Source organism: Stegostoma tigrinum, chromosome 19, assembly GCF_030684315.1.
Source record: "Stegostoma tigrinum isolate sSteTig4 chromosome 19, sSteTig4.hap1, whole genome shotgun sequence".
In the NCBI taxonomy this organism is placed as follows: Eukaryota; Metazoa; Chordata; class Chondrichthyes; order Orectolobiformes; family Stegostomatidae; genus Stegostoma; species Stegostoma tigrinum.
In genome coordinates this window covers 1,127,754-1,152,771 of record NC_081372.1, presented here as the reverse complement: position 1 = coordinate 1,152,771, position 25,018 = coordinate 1,127,754, and the positions used below count along the sequence as shown (strand labels likewise).

The 25,018-nt window shown below is 43.1% G+C and overlaps 1 protein-coding gene across 1 annotated transcript; it reads right to left on the bottom strand.

The window, feature by feature from the left end:
• Window positions 1–2,450: 2,450 nt before the first annotated feature.
• On the bottom strand, window positions 2,451–24,765 carry osgn1 (oxidative stress induced growth inhibitor 1). The gene is made up of 6 exons (XM_059652671.1): window positions 24,523–24,765; window positions 14,958–15,097; window positions 12,824–12,960; window positions 11,342–11,533; window positions 8,709–8,800; window positions 2,451–5,029 (listed from the first exon to the last, which is right to left on the bottom strand). The coding sequence occupies exons 2-6, from the start codon at window positions 15,025–15,027 to the stop codon at window positions 4,015–4,017; spliced, it is 1,506 nt and encodes a 501-aa protein (XP_059508654.1). The 5' UTR covers window positions 15,028–15,097; window positions 24,523–24,765; the 3' UTR covers window positions 2,451–4,014.
• Between the last annotated feature and the right edge of the window lie 253 nt (window positions 24,766–25,018).

Below are 25,018 nucleotides of genomic sequence, written 5' to 3'. Positions count from 1 at the left end.
TTAACAGACTTTTGGACAGGCGCATGAATGGGAAAGGTTCAGAGGGATATGGGCCAAACGCAGGCAGATGGGACTAGTTCAGTTTAGAAAACCTGATCAGTTGGGCTGAAGAGTCTGTCTCTGTGCTGTATGACTATGCATACCATGTTAGTGAGTGAGGTGCCACTCAAGCAGGCTGCTTTGCCTTGGTTGGTGTCAAATACAACACTCAAGAAACTTTATTTCAGTTTTTTTAGGGCTCCTTGATACTACAATGTGTCAAATGCGGTCACTCCCATCTTACCTCAGGAATTCAGCCCCTTTGTCCAAGTTTGAACCAAATCTATGACGAGATCAGGAGCTGAGTGGCCCTGGCAAAGCACAAACTTAGCATCAATGAGCAGAATATTCCTTTGCAAGTGCCACCAGATAGCACTGTTGATGAAAACTTCCATCATTTAAATCTGCCTTGCCTTCTGTGGTTAGGATGACGTCAGTTGGATTTATTTCTCTTTGAGGTTCTGCTGACTCAGTCTAGTAAAGTCCTTAAAAACTTTAGAAGCTCAATCAGAAGTGGTGGTAAAGTGACAATTTTGGTGATGGCCATTCCAAGTCCCCCGCTCTTAGTTATATTTTGTCTCCTTGCCATCCTCAATGCTTTCTCTGGGTAATGTTCAACATAGAAACTAAAAACAGCATTAGGCCATTTGGCCCATCAAGCCTGCTCTGTCACTCAACATGTTTATGGCTGATCTTCTATCTGAACATCATACTTCTGTTCTCTCCCTACCCTTAACATTTTAGCTTTCAGAAGTCGATCTGTTGCTTTCTCAAATATATTCAATGGCTCATCTTCCACTGCCTTCTGTGTTTGAAAACTCCTGACATGTGCCATACTCTGAGTAAAAGAATTTCTCCTCACCTCAGTCCAAAGTGATCTACTCCACATCCTGAGACTGTGAATCCAGTTATGAACCCCTGATCAGGGGAAACTGCATTCCTGCATCCAGTCTGTCCATGTCCATCAGAATTTTGTGTGTTTATTTCATACTCTCATTCTTCTAAACTCCAGTGAATACAGGCCTAGTCAACCCAATCACTCCTCATAGGACTGCCCTACCATCCCAGGAATCAGTCTGGTGAATATTCACTGCACGCTCTCTATGGTGACTGTGTCTTTTTTTAGAAAGGAGACTAAAACTGCACACAGTACTCCAGGTGTGGTCCAGCTGGAGTAAGACTTTCTTGCTCCTGTACTCAAACTGCCTTGTAATGAAGGCTAAGACACCACTTCCCCACCTAACATGCTGCACCTGCATGTTTGCAGCAACCACTATAAGGCCACCCAGGTCCCTTTGTACATCAACATTTCCCAATTGATCAGCATTTAAGTAATAGTTTGCCTTTCTTGCCAGATTTTCCTCTCCACTGTCTGAAATGAACAGTTTGACACATTCATCACATCCCACTGCATCAGCTACGTATTTACTCACTCATTCAACTTTTCTAAATCACCCTTAAGCCTCTTTACATCCTTGCCATGTTCTCACATCTCACTAGTTTTGTGTCATCAGTAAACTTGGAAATATTACATTTGATTCCCTGACAAATCGTTGACCTATTTTATGAATCGATTGGGCAAAACAACACTTCACTTGTCATCGCCTGAAAATGACCCATTTATTCACATGCTGTTTCCCATCTGGGAATCAATTCTCAATCTATGCCAGTTAATTACCACCAATTCCAGGTGCTTAATATGTCGGTGCGAGGCTGCCTTCCTCACTGAACTCGGAATCAGGATTGTGATCATACTGTGGAACACTGGGATCAGGGTTTGTTGGAGATGGTAGCAGCCACTTTTTGTGATAAATTTTAACCTATGGTCAGGTTGTAGCGACAGTGACAGGACTCCCCCTAGAGGCCATGCTGGGGAGTAGACTGCAGAAAGTGGATGTATTAGAGCAGGACCAAACATGAGACTGCTCAGCCAGATGTAATAAATCAGCCCAGCTGGATCAATAATCAGTTTCATAACACTCCTCCAGTTTTACAATCATTGTATTGAACATCAGCACTTTTCAACAAACCAGTTTCACAGAAACATACCAACAAAGAATCATGCACAGAATGTGTATGACAGTGTAGGGGGAGGGGCTTAGATTAGTTCACAGGTCGGCACAACATCAAGGGCCGAAAGGCCTGTTCTGTGCTGTGTTGTTCTATGTTCTATGAATTGGCCACACATTTCAAAACACAAGTCCAATTACACCAGTGTACCTCCTAACCCCAGTGACCAGCTCCAACAGTCTGACACATAACACCCTCCACCATCATCAGACCCCTCTCCAATCCCCCTCCTACTGTTTGACTTCCCCGACCCCTCCCTCTGCTCTCTCTCTCTCACTGTCTGACCCCATTCCACTCTGTCTCCACTCCCTGACCCCTACTCCCTCTCCCTTGTCCCCTTCACTCCCTGACCCCTCCCATTAGACACACCAACATCCTGCAATGAACCCCATCTGACACACCCACAACCACCACAATCTGTCCCATGATTAAGGATTTTTCCTGGATTTGCAATATCCAAGTTGGGAATACTGTTCCCTAATTCTGCTGATTGTGTGGATTAAGGAAGCACAGCTGGTCGAATTTGCTGGAAAAATAAATTTAACAACACCTGTTGGGATTAATTGAAAGTCAACTGTGAAACTGATGGAAACGGTAAATTTCTAGAAACCACTGCTCAATTTACATCAACAGATTTTCATACTCCTGCTCCTTGGTGTTTTAGAAAATTTGCAGAATTTGCATATTAAATTCATTAATGTGTTAGGACTGAAGACAGCATTAGGTAGCTTTCAAGCAGCGTGATCACTGTTAGTACAAACGTCCCCCTGTCCCAGACAGGGAACAATTAAACTGTTCACTCATTCCTGCAAATCTCTCCCCTCCTGTATCTTTTCTTTTTCAGTTTGATCTCTCCTTCATTCCATTTCTCTTTCTGCATTTCATTTCACTTAAGTTAACTATTTCCTTCTCTGTCATTCTAAACTTCTTTCACAATTATTGTTTCAGGAGATAAATTGTTGATTCCATCATTTGTTGAAGTCCCAGACATTGTGTTGGTCCCAGGGCCTTTATCAGCTCCAGTTCACAGCAAGTCCCACTGCTGCAGAACTGTGTAATAATATTTCTGAACAGACTGATTAGAAACAAAAAAAATTTCAGAACATTTTTCACCTAATTTGAAGGAAAAGTCTTAACTAACAGTGAGAGTGGTGATGTGTTTCATTCCGACTAGACTGGGCTCAATAAATCCAATGGTGTTGGCTGATGGCATCATAGCTGGTACTGCAGATCTCTGTCTGTGTCCAGACTCCCCCTCAATTCCAGTTAAGTCCTGGTAACAGGCCAAATACCACCGAGAGAGGGGGATATCACACAACAAAACACTCATCTGAAGCATGTCAGCCATTTCTCACTTTACAGAAATTATGATAACTTTAACAACCCAAACTCCTCCAAGACCCAAACCAAAAACTTCTTTCACCTTTTACCTTTGTTCAGTGACCTGACAATGACTGACAAACAAGTACTCGGTCATAAGTCTGGTTCAGAAAGCTCTGGAGCAGGATTGAGTGTCAACGGGTGAGAATATAGATTCTGTTTACTGTTTGACCAGTGTTTTTGTTAGTTTTACTGAATGGATAGGCATCTGTAATGGAGCAAACCATAACTGTTTCCTGACAGGGTACCCTTGACTCTACAGCCCCTGCTCTCTCCTTCATTACCTCTTCTCAATCCCAATTCTCCTCTATCAGGAAGAAAGTTTAACGTTCCCAAATACACATTTCCGGAAGATGTAGGAGTTGAGTTGTTTTTGAGTCAAATCCATGCGAGAAAGCCGACAGAAAGCAGCAATGCTTGCCCCTAAATGCACTCAGCAGCAATCAGTCTGCTCAGGAGTGATACACAACGAGAGATTACTCCTCTATCTGGTTTATGATCAGTAGAAACTGCCAGCTTCCTGCTTCACTTTGCCAGGTCGTGGTCCTTTTGTACCTTGCGACGTTTCACCAGACAGCTGGTAATAGCTAGAGCCCCACCCTTCACAAACCGCACAAAGTTATCGCCCACCAGGGGACCCATTGCAAAAAGGTTGGGCTCCTGGAGCAGCTCATAGGTGTAAGGATGAATCTTCAAAGGGTTACAGCGGCAGGAGATCGGCATCTTAGCGTTCAGTCCCAGGTAACTACCATTGTCCCTAAGGAAGGTGAGCCTGGGATTAGCCCCAATCAGCACCAATGCCATGGAGATATTCACCACTGTCTGACACTTGTCCCAGCTTTCCAGGATGCATTTCTTGTCCGGCTTGAAGCTGCTAACCTGGTGCTGGGGAAAGCTGGTATAGCCTCGATAAGAAGCAGAGTGTCTGCCAGCATTCTGCTGACTCATCATCTGGTGCACTTTGTGATATTCTGGGTAGAGCACTTTCGGCAGCTGGTTAAAGATCAGGTTGGGGTCAGTGACTGCCCGTCGAAAGATGTGAAGAACGGGAATTTCGTAGTGATGAGCACACAGAATGGCATCGGCTGCAGTCAATCCTGCTCCAACAACCAGCACTGGCTCTGCGCACTCACTTAACCAGCTATGCACTAAGGCCGTTTCAAACTCAGAAATGCTGTGACAGACGTAAGGCAGGTCTTCACCCTCAACACCCAGCCTCACAGGCTCATCCTGTGTCCCAGTCGCTAAGACCACATTCTCTGCCAAGATCAGGAAGGGTGTCTGCACCCCATTGCTCCCCGTTTGGAAACCTCTGACCTCCCACAACGACTGTGTTGCTGTCCTGCTGTTTTCCTCCTGTCCCTGCTCCTGGGTCACTCTTTCCTTGCTGGTTCCCTCACCCTCAGCAATGCCACTGATTCGACACAGGGATGTCAGGCAGCTATTGGGCACAAAGTTCTTCTCGAGACCCATGTCACTGACAAAGTGTTGGTAATAGGCAGCAACCTCAGCTGGGGTCACGCGATCATTCCTTAGATTCCTGGGGGTGGGGGAATGGGTATCAACAGGAGGGTATAGGGAAGAGAAATGGAGGGAAGGGGAGAACGGATACAGAGGAGCAGGGAAGGCAGAGAGTGGGAATCAAAAGACAGAAAGAAGAAAAAGGTAAAAGTGAAGAACGTTGGGTACAATTTGCTATTTACAGTGGGGTACCCTCACAGCACACCCCCCTCCATCCAGGAACCCATGGTGCAGGAACCAGTGATGGGATTGGTCAATTTGTTCGTTTAACTCTACACCCACACCCCAGGTTCTGAATACTAACAGAATTTCCTGTTTTTATTGAAACAAGCAATTGGAACATCATTCTCTAACTTATGACTCTCTGTAATTGGGAGAAAGCCAATCAGTTCTCTCAGCTCGGTAACTCTTGATATCCTAACAATAAAATCCATCGATTTCCATCAGGTCCCCAGCAGCGCCTGCTTTTTGTGGCTTCAAAGAATCTTTTTCTGTGTGCGACGTTTCACTGAGCCCACGCAGAAGCGCGGGTTGGGGGGATGGGCCAAGGGATTGCGGAGGGGTGATTGAGGGGTGTGGAGGAGGAAGGGGGCGAGGAGAAGGACAAGTGGGGTGAGGAGGAGGGAAATTAGGGAGTGAGGAGGAGAGGGAAAAGCAGGCAGCATTGAGATGGGAAGGGGAGAGTAAGAGGGTGAATAGGGGTATGGAGGGGGAGGGGATAGGATTGGATTAGGAAGGAGCAGCTGCCTGATTTTGGGGCTCAAAGCAAGATACAGCTGGAGAGATGGCTGAGGTTGGTGTAGTTTAGACATGGCAATCAGTTCTGACTGAATTAGGGCCAGACCATTCAGGAGAGATGTTAGGAAGCACTTTTACACACAAAGGGTGATAGATGTTTAGAAATCTCTTCCACAAACAGCAGTGGATGCTGGATCAGTTGTTTGTTAAGCAAAGGTGTTAAGGGATGTAGGCCAAAGACAGGTATATGGAGTTAGGCCACAGATCAGCCATGATTTCACTGATTGGTGGAACAGGCGCGAGGGGCTGAATGGCCTCCTCCTGTTTCTACGTTGCTAAGTGTTGCAAGGTTGTGCAGAGTTCTTGTGAATTTCAAAGCAGGAAGGTAGAATTTGTTTGTGAAAATAATAAGATATGGGGGGGTGGGGGGGAAGAGTGTGCAGTCCCTTTAAGAGGTGATGTGCTTTTCTAAGCTTGGAGATTTAAACTAAAATGTATCTGTAAGCAGCTGAAGGGGTACAGGCAGTTTTGAAATTGAAACATGTATCAACTGGCTGTGTGATTATAAACCTTAGGCTTGTTCTGATGTTTTGGCAACTACTTGAAGATCAGCCAACTAATTTAAACCAATCACTTAGAGAGTGAAAACCAACTGAATTTAAAGCTGATGCTTTTGACAACCTCACACTGTTCTTATAATAAGGAAATTGGCAGGTCATGGTGGGGGGGAGCAGGGAGTATATGTGAACAGGATTTTAGAAAATTGGTGTACGTTTGAACTGCCACCTTAAGTGTAAATCTCTGGCTCTCACAAAAATCTCTAAGTTCTCTGAGAAAGCACCATCCATTCATAAAGGTACCATGGCACTCCTAGCTAAGATTCCTGACATAAGAATTCACACAGAAACATTCCTGACAGAAGGATCAGCAGAGAAGGGAAAGAACATTCTGGAAGACTTAACCTGGCTGTACTTTTCAGAGTCTAAGTTTTAATTTATTTTTATTATTGGCATTTTATAAGTGGGACTTCTATTTATTGGAACAGCATACTATTAGAAATGTTTTTCTGTTTGGGAATTGTCAGTAGTTAAGGGAGAATTATTCGATTTGTTACTAGTTCTGTTAATTTGTCCATTGTTAGGGTTAAATAAATAAATTGTTACTTATTGCTTGTGAAGTGAATATCATGGATTTTCTTTCACTTAACAAATCCCTTTTAACAGATTAGATGAGGAAAGGCCAGTTTCTCTAGGTGTATTGGGTTTAATTATTAGAAGTGGAACTCTACTCTGGCCGTAACAGATTGGGGGCTTGTGATTCGATTTTGATTACCAGAGGGGTGTTGAACTCCCCTTCCTATCACTAAGACTAGAATCGGAGCTAGTTTCTACATTCTAACCCCTATGAATAAACAGCCCTTTAATGTTTTTTTGTGGTTATCTCTCAATGACCATTAGCCACTCTTCATTCTCCTAATTCACATGGAGATAGCAAGAACTGCAGGTGCTGGAGTCAGAGTCAATACAGTGTGGAGATGGAGGAACACAGCAGGTCAGGCAGCATCAGAGCAGTAAGACAGCCGATGTAACATTGAAGGGTCTGGGACTGAAATGTTGACTGCCCTGCTCCTCTGATGCTGCCTGACCTGATGTGTTCCTCCATCTCCACATTGTATTGACTCCACTCTGCTAATCCTTGCTCTGTCCTGGAATCATCTCTCTGTCCATCTAGTTAGTTTTATGCATTTCACGTTCAGTATCTTTTCCTTCTGTTCCTCATTTGGACCTCAATGATTTTTTTTTGAAACCCCACAAAACAGCTCCTTTCCATTAAGCATTCTTTCTTCTGTGGATCAGTGAGGAGCACTCTCAGCTCAGAGTCAGAAACTTGTGGGTTTGAGTAGGGAATACTGCACTGTCAGGGCCCCATTGTTCAGATCAGAGAATTTCTATACTTTGTTGGATGTAAAAGATCCCATGGCCACTAGTTCACTCTCCCTGGTGTCCTGGCCAATGTTTATTCCTCAATTAATATCGTAAAAAACTAGATTATCGGGCTACTAGCACATTGTGGGATCTTGCCATGCAGTATGCTTCAGGTGCCATGTTTCTACATTGCAACAACAGGCTACATGGTAAAAAGTACTTGATCGGCTGTGAAGCGGTCTGTGATATTCTGAGCTCAGGAAAGGTGCTATAGAAATGAAATTTTATTTACGATATTTTCCCTTCTTCAGTGAGTTTGTAAATGCAGGTCCACCACAGGCTATGGTGATTGCTGAGATTAAAACAGGATGGGCAAGGGGGTCTGCACACACGATAACAGGATTCAACCTCAGTGAGATACCAAATATTGGGAGCTGTAGCAATGCATCAGGGTGGGGACCTGTAACCCATTAGGGGCTGTTTCTCCCAATCAGTGAGACCCCAGCTAATGTATACTCCAACTCAACCCACCCAACCCTGCTTTCATGGCCCTGCACAGCCTGCCGAACAAAATGGCCCAATCTCAGGATTAATATTTTTATCAAGTATCAATTGCTTTTTCTGGCAGTGTGACCTACCATTCAGCCCATCCTATACAGTATGTGAAGAAATTTCTCTCTGGAATAGCTGGGACTCACTCACCAGCAGAAACGTTTCTCTCATCAACACTTTTCAAAATCCTGAAATCCTCAATCTACATCCCCCACAACCTTCAACATTGCTGGGAATTCAAGCCAGTTTATGAAATCTCTCCCCACAGTCTGACCCATCAAGTTCAGGGAGCATAACAATATATAATATAGGAACAGATGTAGGCCATTCAGCCAAGCCGTTCAATAAGATCATATTCAAAACACTCTGGTCAGTCTGCACTGACACCCCTGCCCCCACGACAATATTACCTATCAAGGTACCTGAACTCATTAAGCACAACCCAGTCAAGGGAAATTACAATGTCATAGGATTGCTACAAACCTTCGTTTCTCTCCAGCCCAGTCCTTCAGTTTCAGACCTGGTAACTCCATCCAGCTCCCAAAGCTCAGTGTGAGCATTGAGCCCTCCATAGCCTGGAAGATGAATTAATGCATTAGGAAGCTGTGTGAAAACACAATTTTAACATGACAGCACTGTGAACAACGCTGTGTCAGTGAGAACAGCAGTACATATAAAATCTCATAGAATGTAAGATTGGAAAACAGCTTGACAAGGTAGCTTTTACAAGGACATAAGTTTTAAAGTGAATGGAGGTAGATATTGGGGAGACATGAGAGGTAGGTTCTTTACTCAGAGAGTGGTAGGGACGTGGAATGCATTGCCAGAGAGGGTAGTGGGGTCGGCCTCATTGGGGCATTTAGGCAGCTATTAGATAGGCATATGGATGATGGTATAATGCTCTCTGCCAAAACCTCAAAGATAGAGATCTGGAAGGTGCAGTGGCCTTGGTCTGGCACTTTGTGCCCACCTTCTGGACGGGGGAGATTTGAGCAGTCAATATGGATTTATGAAGAGGAAATTCATACTTGATAAACCTGTTTCTTGAGGACGTTACTAGCAGAGACAGTGGGAAAACCTGCGGCCATGGTATGTTTGAATTTTCAGATCAGGTCCCAAACAGGTCAGTAAAGAAAACTGCAGCACATGGGATAGGGCATGGGTGATGTGGGCTAAGAATTAGAAAAAAAAGAGTAGGAATAAATGGGTGATTCTCATATTGGCAGGCTGTGACTACTGGGGGGTACCATAACAATCAGTACTTGGGTCCCAACTGTACACAATATATATCGATGATTTGGATGTGGGGACCAAACTGCAATATTTTTAAGTTTGAGGATGACACAAAACTAGGTGGCAATGCTGTGATGTAAGGTGTGTGATTTATCAATATTTTAATATCATTTATATTAGGTTACAAACCTGAACAAGATATTTGAAGTTGAAAAAGTCTAAGTTCAGTTGTATGAAGCTTCAGGAACAGGCCATCAGATTCTCAAGGCAGGCAATTGATGCCACAGTTAAAATAAATCTTACAGATCTGAAAGAGAAGGGAGTGCTTTCTGGTACGAGTTCTGTAAAGAAATACTTTTGGGATTAAGGATAGTGTATTTTGCCAAGTGTTCCGAAATCTTTAAATTTATGCCATACGTAAATTGTTTATTCTGCTTTATCTTTATTTCTCTTGCAAATTAAGTGCATGTTTTATTATTAAACTTGAATCTACAGCATTATGTGTTTGTGGTTTCAGTGAAAGACTGGGTCACTAAAACACAAAAAAAACTATCAAGCCAAACTTTAGTCTGGGATCTGATGTGTCCAATTATAATGTCAGCTGGGATCACAGTAAAAAGTTGTGAAGAAGCTGCAAAGAGGTTTCAGGGAGATTTAGACAGGCTGAGCGAGAGGGCTAGAACCTGGCAGATGGATTATAATGTGTACAAAAGTGAGGTGATCCTCTTTAGTAGGAGGAACAGTGGAGCAGAGTTTTTCTAAAGTAGTGAGAAATGGGAAAGTATTGATGTTCAAAGGGGCCTGTTTATCCTTGTTCATGAGTCACTGAAAGTTAGCACGTAGAAGCAGCAAGCAATTCAAAGGCAAATGATACGTTGGATTTTACTGCAAAAGGATCTGAGCACAGTTGTAAAATAAAGTATTGCTTTGATGATGTGGAGCACTGGTTAGTAGAATCCCCAGAGCATGGAAGCTGGCCACTTGGCCCAACAAGTCCACACCAATCCCCTGAAGAGCATCTCCCAACCCTATCCCTGTAACACTACATTTCCCCTGGCTAACGTACCCAACCTACACATTCCTGAACACTATTGGTAATTTAGCACAGCCAATCCATTTAGCCTGCACATCTTTGAACTGTAGGAGGAAACCGGAGCACCCAGCAGAAACCCATTCAGACAGGGGGAGAACATGAAAACTCCACACAGATAATCACCCAAGGCTGGAAGTGAACCTGGGTCCCTGGGATAGTACGGCTGCAGTGCAAACCACTGAGCCACCGTTAGACCGCACTCAGAGCATTGCGTTCCGTTCTCGCCCCTTGCCTAATGAAGAATGGACTTGCCACAGAGGAAATGTAGCAGAGGTTCACCTGAATGATTCCTGTAAAGTTGGGACTGTCTTATGAGGACAGTCTGAGAAGACTGGACCTGGATTTTTTGGAGTTTAGGAATATGAGAGGCAATCCCATTGAAATTTACAAAATTCTTAAAGCAACAGGCAGAGTAGAAGCAGAAAGGATGTTTTCCCTGGCTTTGGGAATTGCAGCCGGGGGACACAGTTTTAGAATAAAAGGCAAGATATTTAGGATTAAGATAAGGAGAAATTGCATCATTCAGAGCTGGTGAATCTTTACTGCAGAGGATGTGAAAGGTTAGACCTTAACTAGGTTCAAGAAAGAGATTGATAAATTTCTAGTTACCAACAACATCCATGGGAATAGGGACGGCATGGGAACATGGCACTGAGGTAGTTGATCAGCCATGATCTAGAATGACTTGAAAGGCTGAATGGCCTACTTCTCCTCTACATGCTAATGGATTAACATTTCAAGAACAGAATGAATAACAAAAAAAAATGAGGTTCAAATAGCAGTCACTTACATTCCAGGACCCTCCAGGTGGCGCAGTACCCAAGACCAGGTGGGAAATGCCTTGCCAAGACTCCAGCTTCCAGAATAATGGAGAAGTGTGATCCAGCCCATAATCGCCATCAGGCAGCAGCAGAGTGTCAAAGAGCACAGCCACTGGATTGGATGAACGTCCCTCTAACCCTTCAGAGAGATACTCCAGATCCTGAGGGCAGTGAAAGCAGTGAGCTAGTAATCTTATCAAAGGTTAATAATCTTCACAGCGAGGGTGACTGAGAGTTCAGCAGCATCATTAACATGGCCGTGTGTGTTAATTAAGAGTGCCCTGTCCCAAGGCAATGTGACATTTAAATAATGAAAGGCATTGTCAGCAGCTCATCTCAGACAGTCAGGGTCAGATCATTGACAACATTACAAAAGCACGTATAGATAAGAATTACAGATCAACGGTCAGCTGCTACTGCTCAGCTCACTTTTTCATTTGATTTGGAGATGGTCCCTAACAGCACAAGAAGGTTCAGTTACGGGAAAATCTGTCTCAGTGACCTGGAGAAACAATGATATAAAACAGTACACCTGCCCCAGGTCCCAGCCTGAGCCTGGCACAGGAGCACAGAGTATTAATCACACGCTTATCATCAAACACAAAATGCCAACCTCTCTCTCACGTGGAATCTGTAAATCACGCACAAGCTCTCCATAGAAAGCAGACCAGTCAATAAATATATCCCCAGAGATAATGGGAACTGCAGATGCTGGAGATTCCAAGATAATAAAATGTGAGGCTGGATGAACACAGCAGGCCAAGCAGCATCTCAGGAGCACAAAAGCTGACGTTTCGGGCCTAGAATATCCCCAAATGCTTCTTGTTACTAGCCAATCCCACATAAAGATCCTATATTCCACTGGATAGCCCTACTGACCCTATCCCCCTCATCTCATGTGTTACCGAGTCCATAAACAGCTAGGCTGTTCATGGAGAGCATCAAATTGGAAAAGAGAATCCTCTTCAGTATTCAGTGAATTGTGCATTGTAAAAACTGCATGATTAAAGCTGTGAGAGATAATGGGAACTGCAGATGCTGGAGAATCCAAGACAACAAAATGTGAGGCTGGATGAACACAGCAGGCTAAGCAGCATCTCAGCAGCATCTCAGGAGCACCCTCTGATGAAGGGTCTAGGCCCAAAACGTCAGCTTTTGTGCTCCTGAGATGCTGCTTGGCCTGCTGTGTTCATCCAGCCTCACATTTTGTTGATTAAAGCTGTGAGACAGGTTTAGGGTTTGAGCATTGCCTTGACAGGATATGTTTATTAATTACATTATTAAAAAGCGGCCCAAAGCTGAAGCTCACAATCACTTTAGAGACAAAGAGTCACCTTCTTCAGGACAATAACTACTGGCTTAGCCAGGATCTCACATCAAGAAATGGGTTGATAAAGAGTTTGGATTAAATATCTACCTCAGCATTTTGACAGCAGGTGTGTACTCATTACCTGGTCAACAATCGACAGGTGATGATTCTCTTCCAGTTTATGCTGTAGTATTGGGTTTGGGTGGCTTGCTGTGGGAGACAGGTAGGGCCTGTACCCAGACAGTAGGTAAGATAGGCAAATCCCGGAGGGACCATTCCCTGAAGGATAAATAACATTTATTTGCATAGTTTGAGGCTGTACATTCATAGGAACAGGAGGAAGTCATTCCGCCCTTCAGCCTGCTTTCCCATTTAATTAGATCACGGCTGACCTCTTCTTCAATCCATATACCTGCTTTTCCCTATATTCCTTGATACACCTTCCCAACCAAAAAATAGCAATCTTAAAGCTCCAACTACTGCTCAAAAGAGATTCAATACTAGTGTGTGAAGAATTGTTGAAATCCCATTGGCACCCGAGTACAACAACAACCTGCATTTAAAGTTGCTTCTCAGAAGCATGATCAAACAAAACTGACACCCAGCTACATAAGAAAGTATTAGGGGAGATGTCCGATGCTTATTCAAAGAGGTAGGTTTTAAGGAATTTTATAAAGAGAGAAAGAGACAGAGAGATAGAGAGATTTCCAGGCCCAGGCACTTAAGGGCACTGTAACAGGGAGCAAAAGAAAGCAGTGATACTCATGAGGCCAGATTAGAGGGTTGCAGGGATCCCAGAGAGTTATAGGAGTGATGGTGAGACGATGCTGACATTTGAAAGGAAGGACAAGAGTTTTAAATTGGAAGTATTGCCAACCTGGAAGGCAACAGTGGTCACTGAACACAGGAGTAATAATTGATGACAACCTGGCATGAGTTAGAACATAGGTACTAGAATTCTGAATTTGTTCAAATTTATGAAAAATGGAAGGCCAACCAGGAGTGTTGTTTGAATAGTTGAGTTGGAGGAAACAAAGACGTGGACAGGGGTGTTCAACTGCAACATGAGGCAGAGACAGGGGATCAGGCAGTCTGACTGACAATATCTGGCTGCAAGCTCATCTCAGGCTCAAATGTGATAGAGAGGCTATGAACAAAGTTTAATCCGAGGTGGATGTCTGAGGATGGAGGAGATGCAGTTTATAGCTTGGGGGTTTGGAACAAGAATCAAAGACATTGACTTTAGTTTTCACATTTACTTAGAGAAAATTGCAGTTCAGTCAATTCTGGATGTCAAGAAAGAGGTTGATTATTAGAAAGAGCTGTTGGCTCACAGCGCCAGGGACCTGGGTTCGATTCCAGCCTTGGGCTACTGTCTGTGTGGAGTTTGCACATTCTCCCCGTGTCTGCGTGTGTTTCCTCCGGGTGCTCCGGTTTCCTCCCACAATCCAAAAATGTGCAGGTTAGGGTGGATTGGCCATGCTAAATTGCCCCCATAGTATTCAGGGATGTGTAGAATAGGTGGGTTATAGGAGGATGAGTCTGGGTGGGATGCTCTGAGGTTCAGTGTGGACTTATTGGGCTGAAGGGCCTGCTTCTACACTGTAGGGATTCTATGAGAGACAGCAGAGACGATGGTGGAAGAGCAGCAGGAAATAGTGTTCAATAGTTTGTGTAACTAGACTGCCAAATCTCTGCTTCCCTACAGTTTATGGACTTGCATCAAAAAACTCACTGAAAAGCAAATAGTTCCACATTTCCCAATGTTGTCTTTCTTTTCTCAACTAATTTAATCTTTATATGTCTCTATAATTTAGACTTACAGATATTCATTCCTTCACCCAAATGGTGGAAAGTTAAGGCCCCATAACTGATCCCTGCAATCCTGCCCTTTTTCCCAGCTCCTGAAGGATTTCCAACCCAATGAATAGGCTGTCTCCATAGTGTGGAGGTACCTGTCTTCACATGTGGTAGGACAGGGTGGGGGTAAGACGGGAATTAGGGAAAATAATGGCCACTTCCCTCTCCATAAGAGATTCCCCTTCAATCACTACAGCCCTAGTTGCTAAAGAACCAAGACTTAAAGATCCCAAAATGTGTACAAGGAACACTGCTGAAGGTCAACTGGCTAAAGCCAACTGTCCTTCAGTACTGAGCCATAAGCAACCTTACACTCCTCACTCAGGACTGTGGTAGTTTTATCTGGAGCCCAGTGTGAGGAATCACAGTGCCAGTCACGCTAAGAATAATGCCCCACCAGATAAAAATGAACGTACCTACAATAAGGACAGGGACAGTCAGTGACCCATCCTTGGGCAGTACCTTCTCTTCCAGAACTGGCATCATGCCTGCAGAGTGACGGACGGATTGTTCAGGTTAAACCCGAAGCAGCTTATTGTAATTACTTGATATAAAACTGAAGGAAAAAGCAAGAAAAAATACCTGTTTAATGGGAAGGCAGGATAAATGTTGTTGATGCTGCTCTGTGGCAGATCAATGCTCACTTCAATATTTCTAATTGTTGATGCCCTTCATATGGAATGTACCGCACAAACACGCCATTACACCCAATCAATCTCTGCTGGTGGTTCTGCTCCACATGAACTTTCTCCCATTCCTTTACATCTTAGTCTAGACTTTTAGTGCTTTCTCCCTCATATGCCTATTCAACTCCCCCTTAAATACGGCTGGACTATTCAACACAACCACTCCCTGTGGGAGTAAATTCCACATACTCACCACTCTTGGGGATAAAGGAGGTTGTCCTGAATTCCCCTAACGGATTTGATTTCAGTGAACATCTTGTGTTTGTCACTATATTACACCCCAGGCCTCAAATTCAGATCTCTGCTACAACGGTAACATTTTCCTTAGGTCTATCCTAATGAACTCTTTCATAAAATAAAACGGCTTCCTCTCAGATATACAATCCTTCCACCAGTGCCCTAGTTATAGTTTTATTTAAGTTTTATTTAACAAAATGAGTGATGCTTCTTCTTTTAAGCACAAATTATTTAACTCTCATCTTCCCAGAAGTTTGAAGGGTGCTAAGGGGGACTCTTTGAAATTCAACAAGTTCACTAATCACAGCTCCACTAAACATTTCATCCTCAAAGCTAATGTAGAGATTCTTGATTATCAACATTAATCAAGCAACTCTCCCCAGCAATTTGGTTTTATTTCACTAAAGCTAGTTCCTTATATAAACAACGCCCAAGTATCCAAAAAAAAGGGTCTGCACTTCCAGACTCCACCATTCAAACCTGATTTCCCATTGGCTACCCTCAGACTTCAACTTATCCAAAATACGGGTGTCCGTATCCTCATTTGCTTTATATCCCATTTGCCCATCACCTGCTATTCTCGCTAACCTATCCTGGCTCCAAATTTGTCACTGACTCTGTTCTTGTCCACATTATAGAATCACTTGTGGTACGATGCAGGAGGCCACTCAGCCCATCATGTCTCATGGTCTTAAAATGTTAGCTCTGTTTCTCTTTCCACAGTTGCTGCCGGGCCTACTCAGTTTCTCCGGCTATTTAATTGTCACATTCTGTAAACATTTCTACCCCTTTCTTTAATCTTACTTCTGCAATTCAGCTCTTGATCATTCTTTCAACTTTTTAAATCAGTTATTAGATTCAGCTTCCATGAAGCAACTTAGAATGTTCTTGTACGTGAAGATTCGAAGATGTGAAGCCAAATTACCAATCATCTAACCAGAAAGACGTTCAAGAGCAATAAAATGTAGATCAGCAAGGAAATAATCTCGCAAAAAACATGCCGTCAGTCTTTGCACAATTATTAAAATCTCTTGGGTGTGTCTTCATTTGCATTGACTCTGCTTTTGCCTGTTATCAGAAACGATGCAGCAGGATTGACAAACGGCTCCAGAATGGAGTATCAGGAAATCATTCACTCCAATCCATTTTGCTTCAGCCAAACAATGTGAATGACACAAGCAGAATCTAAGAATAAGGAACAGGAGTCAACCATTCAGTAAGATCAGTTCTCTAAGTCAATGTAACCTTGGGAGCTGACAGTATGATTTACACCGACAGCAGACAGAGTAAGGAATCAACTATCAACTAGCTGTAATTTATACCCCTTCACTCTTTCCAGTGTGTACAATGTACAGGCTGCACCAGGAGTGGCTCTCATTGTCAAGGTTTCTGTTTCAGTAACCATGAGGTAAAAGTATGAGAAGACACCTCAAAGATATCAACAATTCTCACATGATCACCTCAAGAATCACTTTAAATCTAAGCCCTTTTGTTCCTGTTATGAATGGGAACAGTTTCTCTCTATCTATCCTGCTCATGATTTTGAAAACCTCTATCAGATCTCCTCTTAGCCTTCTTCTCTCAGCCTTGTTCTTTCCAATGTGAACTGTCTCAACTTCTTCAATCTATCCTCAACACTTAAGTTTCTCATTCCTCGAACTATTTTTATACCAACCTCTGTGAACTCTACTACAAACCTTCTTCTAGCCCGAAAAATATCCATTGACAATGACTCTCTGTTTCTATCATTCAGCCAACATTTTATTCATAAGATTAAGCAACAGAATTAGACCATTCACCCCATTGAGTCTGCCTCACCATTTGGTTGTGGCTGATATATTTCTATCCATCTTCAGTCCGCCTCCTCCTCTCTCCTTATTTATTTCAGAATCCTCTCCCCCTCCCCCTTTTCTGATGAAGGGTCTAGGCCCAAAACGTCAGCTTTTGTGCTCCTAAGATGCTGCTTGGCCTGCTGTGTTCATCCAGCCCCACATTTTGTTATCTCGGATACTCCAGCATCTGCAGTTCCCATTATCTCTGATATGTTTCTCAACCCCATTTTCCTGCCTTCTCCCACAACCCTTGATACCCTTATGAATCAAGACCCCATCTATCTCTGTCTTAAACACACTCAACGACTTTGACCTCCACGGCCCTCTGCAGCAGCTGAGTCCCATAGAGTCACCACCTGAAGAAATTCCTCTTTATCTCGGTTCTGAAGGGTCATCACTTTACTGGGGTTGTGCCCTCGGGTCCTAGACTCTCCTTCGAGTGGAAACATCTTCTCCATGTCCACTCTATCCAGGCCTTCTATAAGTTTAAATTAAAAGTTCCCATATCTGCCTAAAGTCCATGGAGCACAGACCCAGAGTCCTTAACTGCTCTTCATATGACAAGCCCTTCATCCCTGGGATCATTCTTATAAACGTCCTGTGGACCCCCTCCAATTGTGTACTTTGACAAGGTCTAGACATCCTGAGCTGCCTGCAGAGTTCCTGACATTTGCCCTGGACACGACAGATTAGCACCCCACTTTCTGGGTAGATCCTTGAGGCCTTCTCCTTGTGGTGTAGGTACGCAATGTCCTCTTTTCCAGGACCAGCAATGAAGCCATGACATCAGATCATGCCAGTCTAATTCATGGCTGTCATTCAGGTCAAAGCAGTCTCATCCTGGAGGAACGCACAGACTGGAGAAAGATCAATGGCCTTCCCCACAGCATCAGCATAAGTTACACCATCTTGTTCTGAAAGACCTCAGTGTTGGACGCGTGACACACTGAATTTGGCAGGTACCTATTCTCGTTTCTATGTCAAGTTTTCTATATCTACTCTGAGTGGTAAGTTTGCTAAGTTAGAAAGCTGAATGTTCATGATGAGAGTTGTGCTATCAACAAGATATTTAATACGAGTTGATCCCCATAAATTGGCAACTTGCAGCCACCTAGTCAGAATCTCACCAGGCCACTTGTGTAAAGCATAAAAGATGGATCAAGATGCTCCAGATATCAAGATTGACCTTGCTGGACATGTCATCCAATTCTGCCACAAATCCCACCATAGCCCATATCACCCAGTCTTGGATAAGATTCCACCCATATTCACTGTCACACCAGTATTTTATTTTCAAATAATATTTTTACTGAATTTAAATTCTCAAACTTACCCAGTTGGATTTAAACTCTTATTTCTCTGGATTTTTAAACTAGCAGAGCCTGTTCACTACTTACTCATTCAGCCTCCAAAAAATGTAGAAAGCTCTGGTAACTGCACTCTCTAAAACAAATACATAAACAGTGGAACCACCTGCTGGGAAAACGTTTGGCTTGTGGCTGAAGGAGTGACAAAGTCTCTGACTCTGGGTGATCACATTCTACATAAACAGGAGGGAGACTAACATTCTTGAGCATCAGGAACTTTACCTAAAACTATACATTCACAGAATCCTCAAACTCACCCAGTGGCTATCTTCAGGTGTGATTTAAACTCGCATCAATGAGAGGGTCAGGGAAGGGTTAAAATATTGGTATCCCAACCTCAGTCCCCAGTCCCACACCCACTCTCACCTTAGGTTACTTTGCCAGCTATTTGAAAGGCACTATTCTCCTATTGAACATCACGTTGTAAGATTATCGCAGTTGCTCAGATTAGATAACAAAACCTGTACTCAAATGTACTTCTCTAATTAACTCTGACCTGCTTCCACATGCCCTACGCGCAGAACAAGATTCCTTCAGCATTCTGGAATTTTCCGTGTCTGTAAACTGTCCTGATTAACAGTGTTTAAACTTCAATCTCAATATCAGCTTTGGCCCATCGGGTTTAAGTGGATAGGGTAAACCCTCAGCTGAGCAGATTGATGTCAGCTACAGCCACCCAGTTGTTGTTGCAGTGGGATTGATTCTTGAGCTGATTAACAATCTGATCACAATGTGATGACTTCTTAGGACAGAGGGGATTCTCATCCACACTCTCAAACCTTTTGAACTGGATGTTGGCTGGCATTTCACACTCCAGTCTCCTGGGCTCTCTGCAGCAGGATCCTTACCTGGAACTTGATCCTGAGGCAGGACTGTACACAATGGATCAAAGGCAGTCTCCTTCATGGCCGGGTTGGAATAAACTCCTTTGATCAGGTCTCACTGGCTTCATTGGGCACAGCTTCTCATTGGCATATCGCTCCTTTGGGCACTGCTACCAACTGGGGTACAGCTGCACTGCAAAAGTTCTTGTGGTGTGGCGGTAGTGTCCTGGCTTCTGGGCTACAGCCTTAGGTTCATGCTGTGCCTGCTCTAGAGATGTGCAATAATATCTCCGAACTAGTAGCTTGGAAAATATCTACAACTCCACTGTACACTGCTTCTCACTGAGAATATACTGCTCAAATTTCCCCAAATTGAATCTCTGTTGAATGGTTTCCTCTCCTTTGACCAGTGTGTGTGCGCACAAGTGTGTCTTTTAATTGGGTTATTTAGAGGGATAAGCATTTTTATTGTCATATCACATCTAGTGTGTTAACAGTTTTGCATCTTCTTTGAATAAGTTTTATTTTGCAATATATCAATAGGGGGACTAGAGAGGCAGCGAGGCAGAGTACTCCTGCCATCCTGGTTGTGCCACAAACAAGCTGTGTCAAACAGCAAGAAAAAAAGTGAACAACAGTGGACATATCATCCAGTTTTGATCTGGGCATGGGAATCACACTGACTTGACAATTTTTCAGTGTTCCTTCACAGTCACTGGATCAAAATCCTACAACTCCCTTGCTAACAGCACTGTGATTGTACGCAAGGATTAGATCTAAGCTCTACAGTCTTGCCACATCCAGTCATGAATGGTGGTGCATAATTAAAAATTCATTGGAGGAAAATGCTCTAGAACACATGCTTCTTCAAAGATAGGGGAGCCCAGCACTTTATGTAAAAGATAAGGATGAGGCATTTGCAATAATCTTCAGCTAGAGGTGCCAAGTGAATCCAACGTGGCCTGCTCCAATGGTCTCCTGAATCACCGATACCAGTATTCAACCAATTCGAATGATTGCATGTGATATCAAGAAATGGCTGAAGCCATAGATAATGCAAAGGCTATGGGTCATGACAACATTCCATCAATACGATGTGGCAGAGGAGCTGGATTAGAAACAATATTACTTGAATGGTGAGGGACTACCTAATGAGGGCAAAGCATTCAGTGGAGACCATATGGCGGGGGGGAGGTTAGCAATGGTAAAGGATCTAAAACTGTCATAAGCATTGTGTATAGACCCCTGGTAGTACTTCTGAAATGCTGGATTGTATAAATTGAAAAAATAGGCAAGTATGTAGCAAAGCTATAGTAGTTTTCACTTTAACATGGATGAGAAGAGGCAGACAAGCACCTGTCAGAAATTCTAGAGCGTGCCAAGTACATGCTCCTACAACAACTTGTCCTGGATGCAACAAGGGAACAAGTAATATTGGATTTCTGGTGAGTCAGATTTATTTAGTAATTTAATTGTGCATGAATTGTGTATGGTGGTTCAGTGGTTAGCTCTGCTGCCTCAATGCAACAGGGACCAGGGTTCACTTCCACCTTTGGGTGACTGGGTAGAGTTTGCATGTTCTCCCATGTCTGTGTGGGTTTCTTCCTGGTGCTCTGGTTTCTTACCACAGTCCAAAGATGTGCAGGTTAGGTGGATTGGCCATGCCAAATTGTCTATAGTGTCCAGGAATGTGCAGGCGAGGTGAATTAGCCATGGGAAATGTGGGGTTACCAGGCTGGGTTTTGATGGGATGCTCTTTCGAGGATCGGTGCAGACTCAATGGACAGAATGGCCCCTTTCTGCAATGTGGGGATTCTATGATTCTGATTCTTGAACATTAATCAAATAGTGATTATAACATGATTGAGTACAATGTAGAATTTGGAAGTGAAAAGCATGAATCAACAACAAGCATTTCAGATTCCTTTCCTTTTATTCATTCACAGGATGACAGTGTCACTGTCTAGGCAACATGTATTATCCATCCCTGATTGCCCAAAGGGCTGTCGATCTGCAGTCACATTCAGGCTAGACGAGGTAAGGATGGCAGTTTCCTCCCCTAAAGGACATTAGTGAACCAGGTAGGTTTCTTCCAACAATTGACAATGGATTCATGGCCATCATTAGAATCTTAATTCCAGTTATTTTTTACTGAATTCAAATTCCACCATCTGCCATGGCGGGATTCGAAATGGGTTCCCAGAATGTTAGAGATAATAGGAGCTGCAGATGCTGGAGAATCCGAGATAACAAAGTGTGGAGCTGGATGAACACATCAGGCCAAGCACCATCTTACGAGCACAAAAGCTGATGTTTTGGGCCTAGACCCTTGTTACACAAAGGGAAACTGGATGGTCAGAGCAATGTTGGCCCACTCCAAGGACTAGAAGTTAGGATATTGCCAATGACTACGGAAAAGTGGCAGACATGCTAAATAATTACCTTGCCTCAGCATTTACAATAGAAAAGAAGGATAGTTTGCTGGAAGTTCTGATGAAATTAATAGTGGATTGGGAACAGGTACTGAATTAAATTATGTAAGTAAATCATCGGTAATAAGGAAATTAATGGAATTAGGAGAGACAAATTCCCGTGACAATTTCCATCCGAGGATGGGAAGTAGGCAAGCACATTGTAAATGCCCTAACCATATATTTCAGAATTACCCAGATTCAGGAGTTGAGCTTCTGGATTGAAAAAGTGTACATCACTCCATTTTTTAAGAAGGGTGAAAGAGGAAAACTAGGGAATTACAGACCAAAAAACAGAAGTTGTTGGAAAAGCTCAGCAGTGTTCTGAGGAAGGGTCACTGGACCCAAAGCTTTAACTCTGATTTTTTTCTCCATAGATGTTGCCAGACCTGCTAAACTTTTCCAGCAACTTCTGTTTTTGTACCTGATTTACAACATCATCAGTTCTTTTGGGTTTTATCTACAATGTCTGTGGATGTGTTTACATGAATGTCCAGAAGTCATTTGTTAAAGTCTCACGTAAGAGATTGTTAACAAAGGTAAAAGCCCACGGGATCAAGGGCAAATTACTGACATGGTTAGGAAATTGGTTGAGTGGCAGGTTACAGAAAGTAGGGATAATGGAAGGGTGCTCAAATTGTCAGGATGCGGTATCCCACAAGGACCTTAAATTTTTACCATTGTTTACAAATGATTTGGGTAATGGTATAGAATCATGCATCCAAATTTGCTGATGGCACAAACTTAGGTGACATTGTAGACAGTATAGAAGTTCGCATAAAATTACAAAGGGATATTGACAGGCTAAGTGAATGGACAAAACTGTGCCAGATGGAGTTCAATGTAAGTATGTGGGAGATTTTTGATTAAGGACCAAAAAGGGATCGATCAGATAGTTTCTAGATGGTATGAAGCCACACTTGGAATATTGTGTTCAGTTCTAGTCACCTCATCATAGGAAGGATGTGGAAGCTTTAGAGAGGGTGCAGAGGAGATTTACTAGGATGCTTCCTGGACTGGAGGGCAGGTCTTAACAGGAAAGTTTGAGGGAGCTAGGGCTTTTCTCCTTGGAGCAAAGAAGGATGAGAGGTAACTTGATAGAGGCGTACAAGATGATGAGCGGCATAGATAGAGTGGATAGACATTTTCCCAGGGTGGAAATGACTATTACGAGGAGGCATAATTTTAAGGTGATTAGAGGAAGGTATAGGGGAAGATGTCAGAGGTAGGCTCTTTACACAGAGAGTGGTGGGTGCATGGAATGAGCTGCCAAAGGTGGTAGTGGAGTCAGATACATTAGGGAGATTTAAGCGACTCTTGGGTAGGCATGTGGATGATAGTAAAATGTAGAGTATGCAGGGAAGTTTGATCTTAGAGGAGGATAATAGGTCAGCATAACATCATGAGCCAAAGGGCCTGTATTGTGCTGTACTGTTCTATGTTCTTAAAAACAGTGGATGTAGACTTGAAGATTCAGGTGCATAGGTCTTCAAAATGGTACAAGCAGGTGCAGAAAATAATCAAGAAAGATAATGGAATGCTGGCCTTTTACATCTAGAGCTCTGGATTATAAAGATGCAGAAGTTATGCTGCAGTTATACAAAACCCTGGTTAGGTCCCACTTGGAGTCGGAGGGATAGATTGGCCTTGGAGGGAATACAATGGAGGTTTACGAGAAAGATACCTGGACTTCAGGGATTAAGTTTTGAGAAAAGATTATATAATTTAAACCTGTCATCTCTAGAATTTAGAAGGTTAAATAGGGCGATCTGATCAAAATCTTCAAGGTATTAACAGGAAAAGATATGGCAGCTAAACTATTTCCACTGGATGGGAATTCTAGAACGGGGGGGGGTATTGTCTGAAATTTAGGGTCACACCTTTCAGGACAGATGTTAGGAAGCACTTCCACACACAAAGGATGGTAAATGTTTGGAACTCTCTTCCACAAATGGTAGTGGATGCTGGATCAGCTGTTAGTTTTAAATCTGAAACAGTTAATATTTTTGCTTAACAAAAATGTAAGACATATGGGCCAAAGCCAGGTATATGGAGTTAGACCACAAATCAGCCATGATTTCACTGAATGGTGGAACAGGTTTGAAGGGCTGAACCGTCTATTCCGGTTGCTATGTTGGTTTGTACTGAAGACTTGTGCTCCAGGACTAACAGTGGCCCTCACCAGACTGTTCCAATACAGTTACAATACTGGCATCTACCTGACAAATGGAAAATTGCCCAGATTTATTCTGCACAGAGAAAGCTGGACCAAGCCAGCCCAGCCAATTACCACCCTATCAATCTACACTCAAACATTAGCAAGGTGATGGAAGGTTTGTTAACAACGCTAGCAAGCAGGACTTGAAAATAACCTGCTTACTGACATACAGTTTAGGTTCTGCTCGGGTCACCTATCTCCTGATCTCATTACGGCCTAAGTTCAAACATTATCAAAAGAGCTGAATTCCAGAGGGGAGGTGAGAGTGATAGCCCTTGACATCAAGTAACCTGAGCAAAATTAGAATCAAGTCAAGGGGAAACTTCTCCAAAGGTTGGAGTCCTACCTGGCACACAGGAAAATGATTATGGTTGTTGGGGGTCAGTCATCTCAGCTTCAGGACATCTCTGCAGAGGTTCCTCAAGGTCCAACCATCATCAGCTGCTTCAATGATCTTCCCTCCATCGTAAGGTCAGAAGAGAGAATGTTTGCCATTGATTGCACAATATTCAGTACCATTCATGACTCCTCAAATACTGAAGCAATCCATGACCAAATGCAGAAAGACCTGAACAAGAACCAGGTTTCAGCTCAAAAGTACCAAGTAACATTTACGCCGCACAAATGCCAGGCAATGACTATCCCAAACAAAAGGAAATCTAATCCCTTTCCTATGACATTCAATCACATTACCATCATTGAGACCCCAATATCAACATCTTGGACATTAAAAATGACTAGAACAAATCTGAACTAGTTCATATGAATACTGTGGCTTTAAGAGCAAGTCAAAGGCTGGGAATACTGCAGTGAATAATTCACCTTCTCACTCTCCAAAGCCT

Bases quoted from the DNA above. Each gene is read 5' to 3' on its own strand.
- osgn1 (XM_059652671.1), bottom strand. From the start codon at position 15,027: ATGATGCCAGTTCTGGAAGAGAAGGTACTGCCCAAGGATGGGTCACTG. The intron at 11,534-12,823 runs GTAATGAGTACA...CACTGCCCTCAG, and splicing joins ACCTGTCGATTGTTGACCAG to GATCTGGAGTATCTCTCTGA. The intron at 8,801-11,341 runs GTAAGTGACTGC...TTCATCTTCCAG, and splicing joins CACCTGGAGGGTCCTGGAAT to GCTATGGAGGGCTCAATGCT.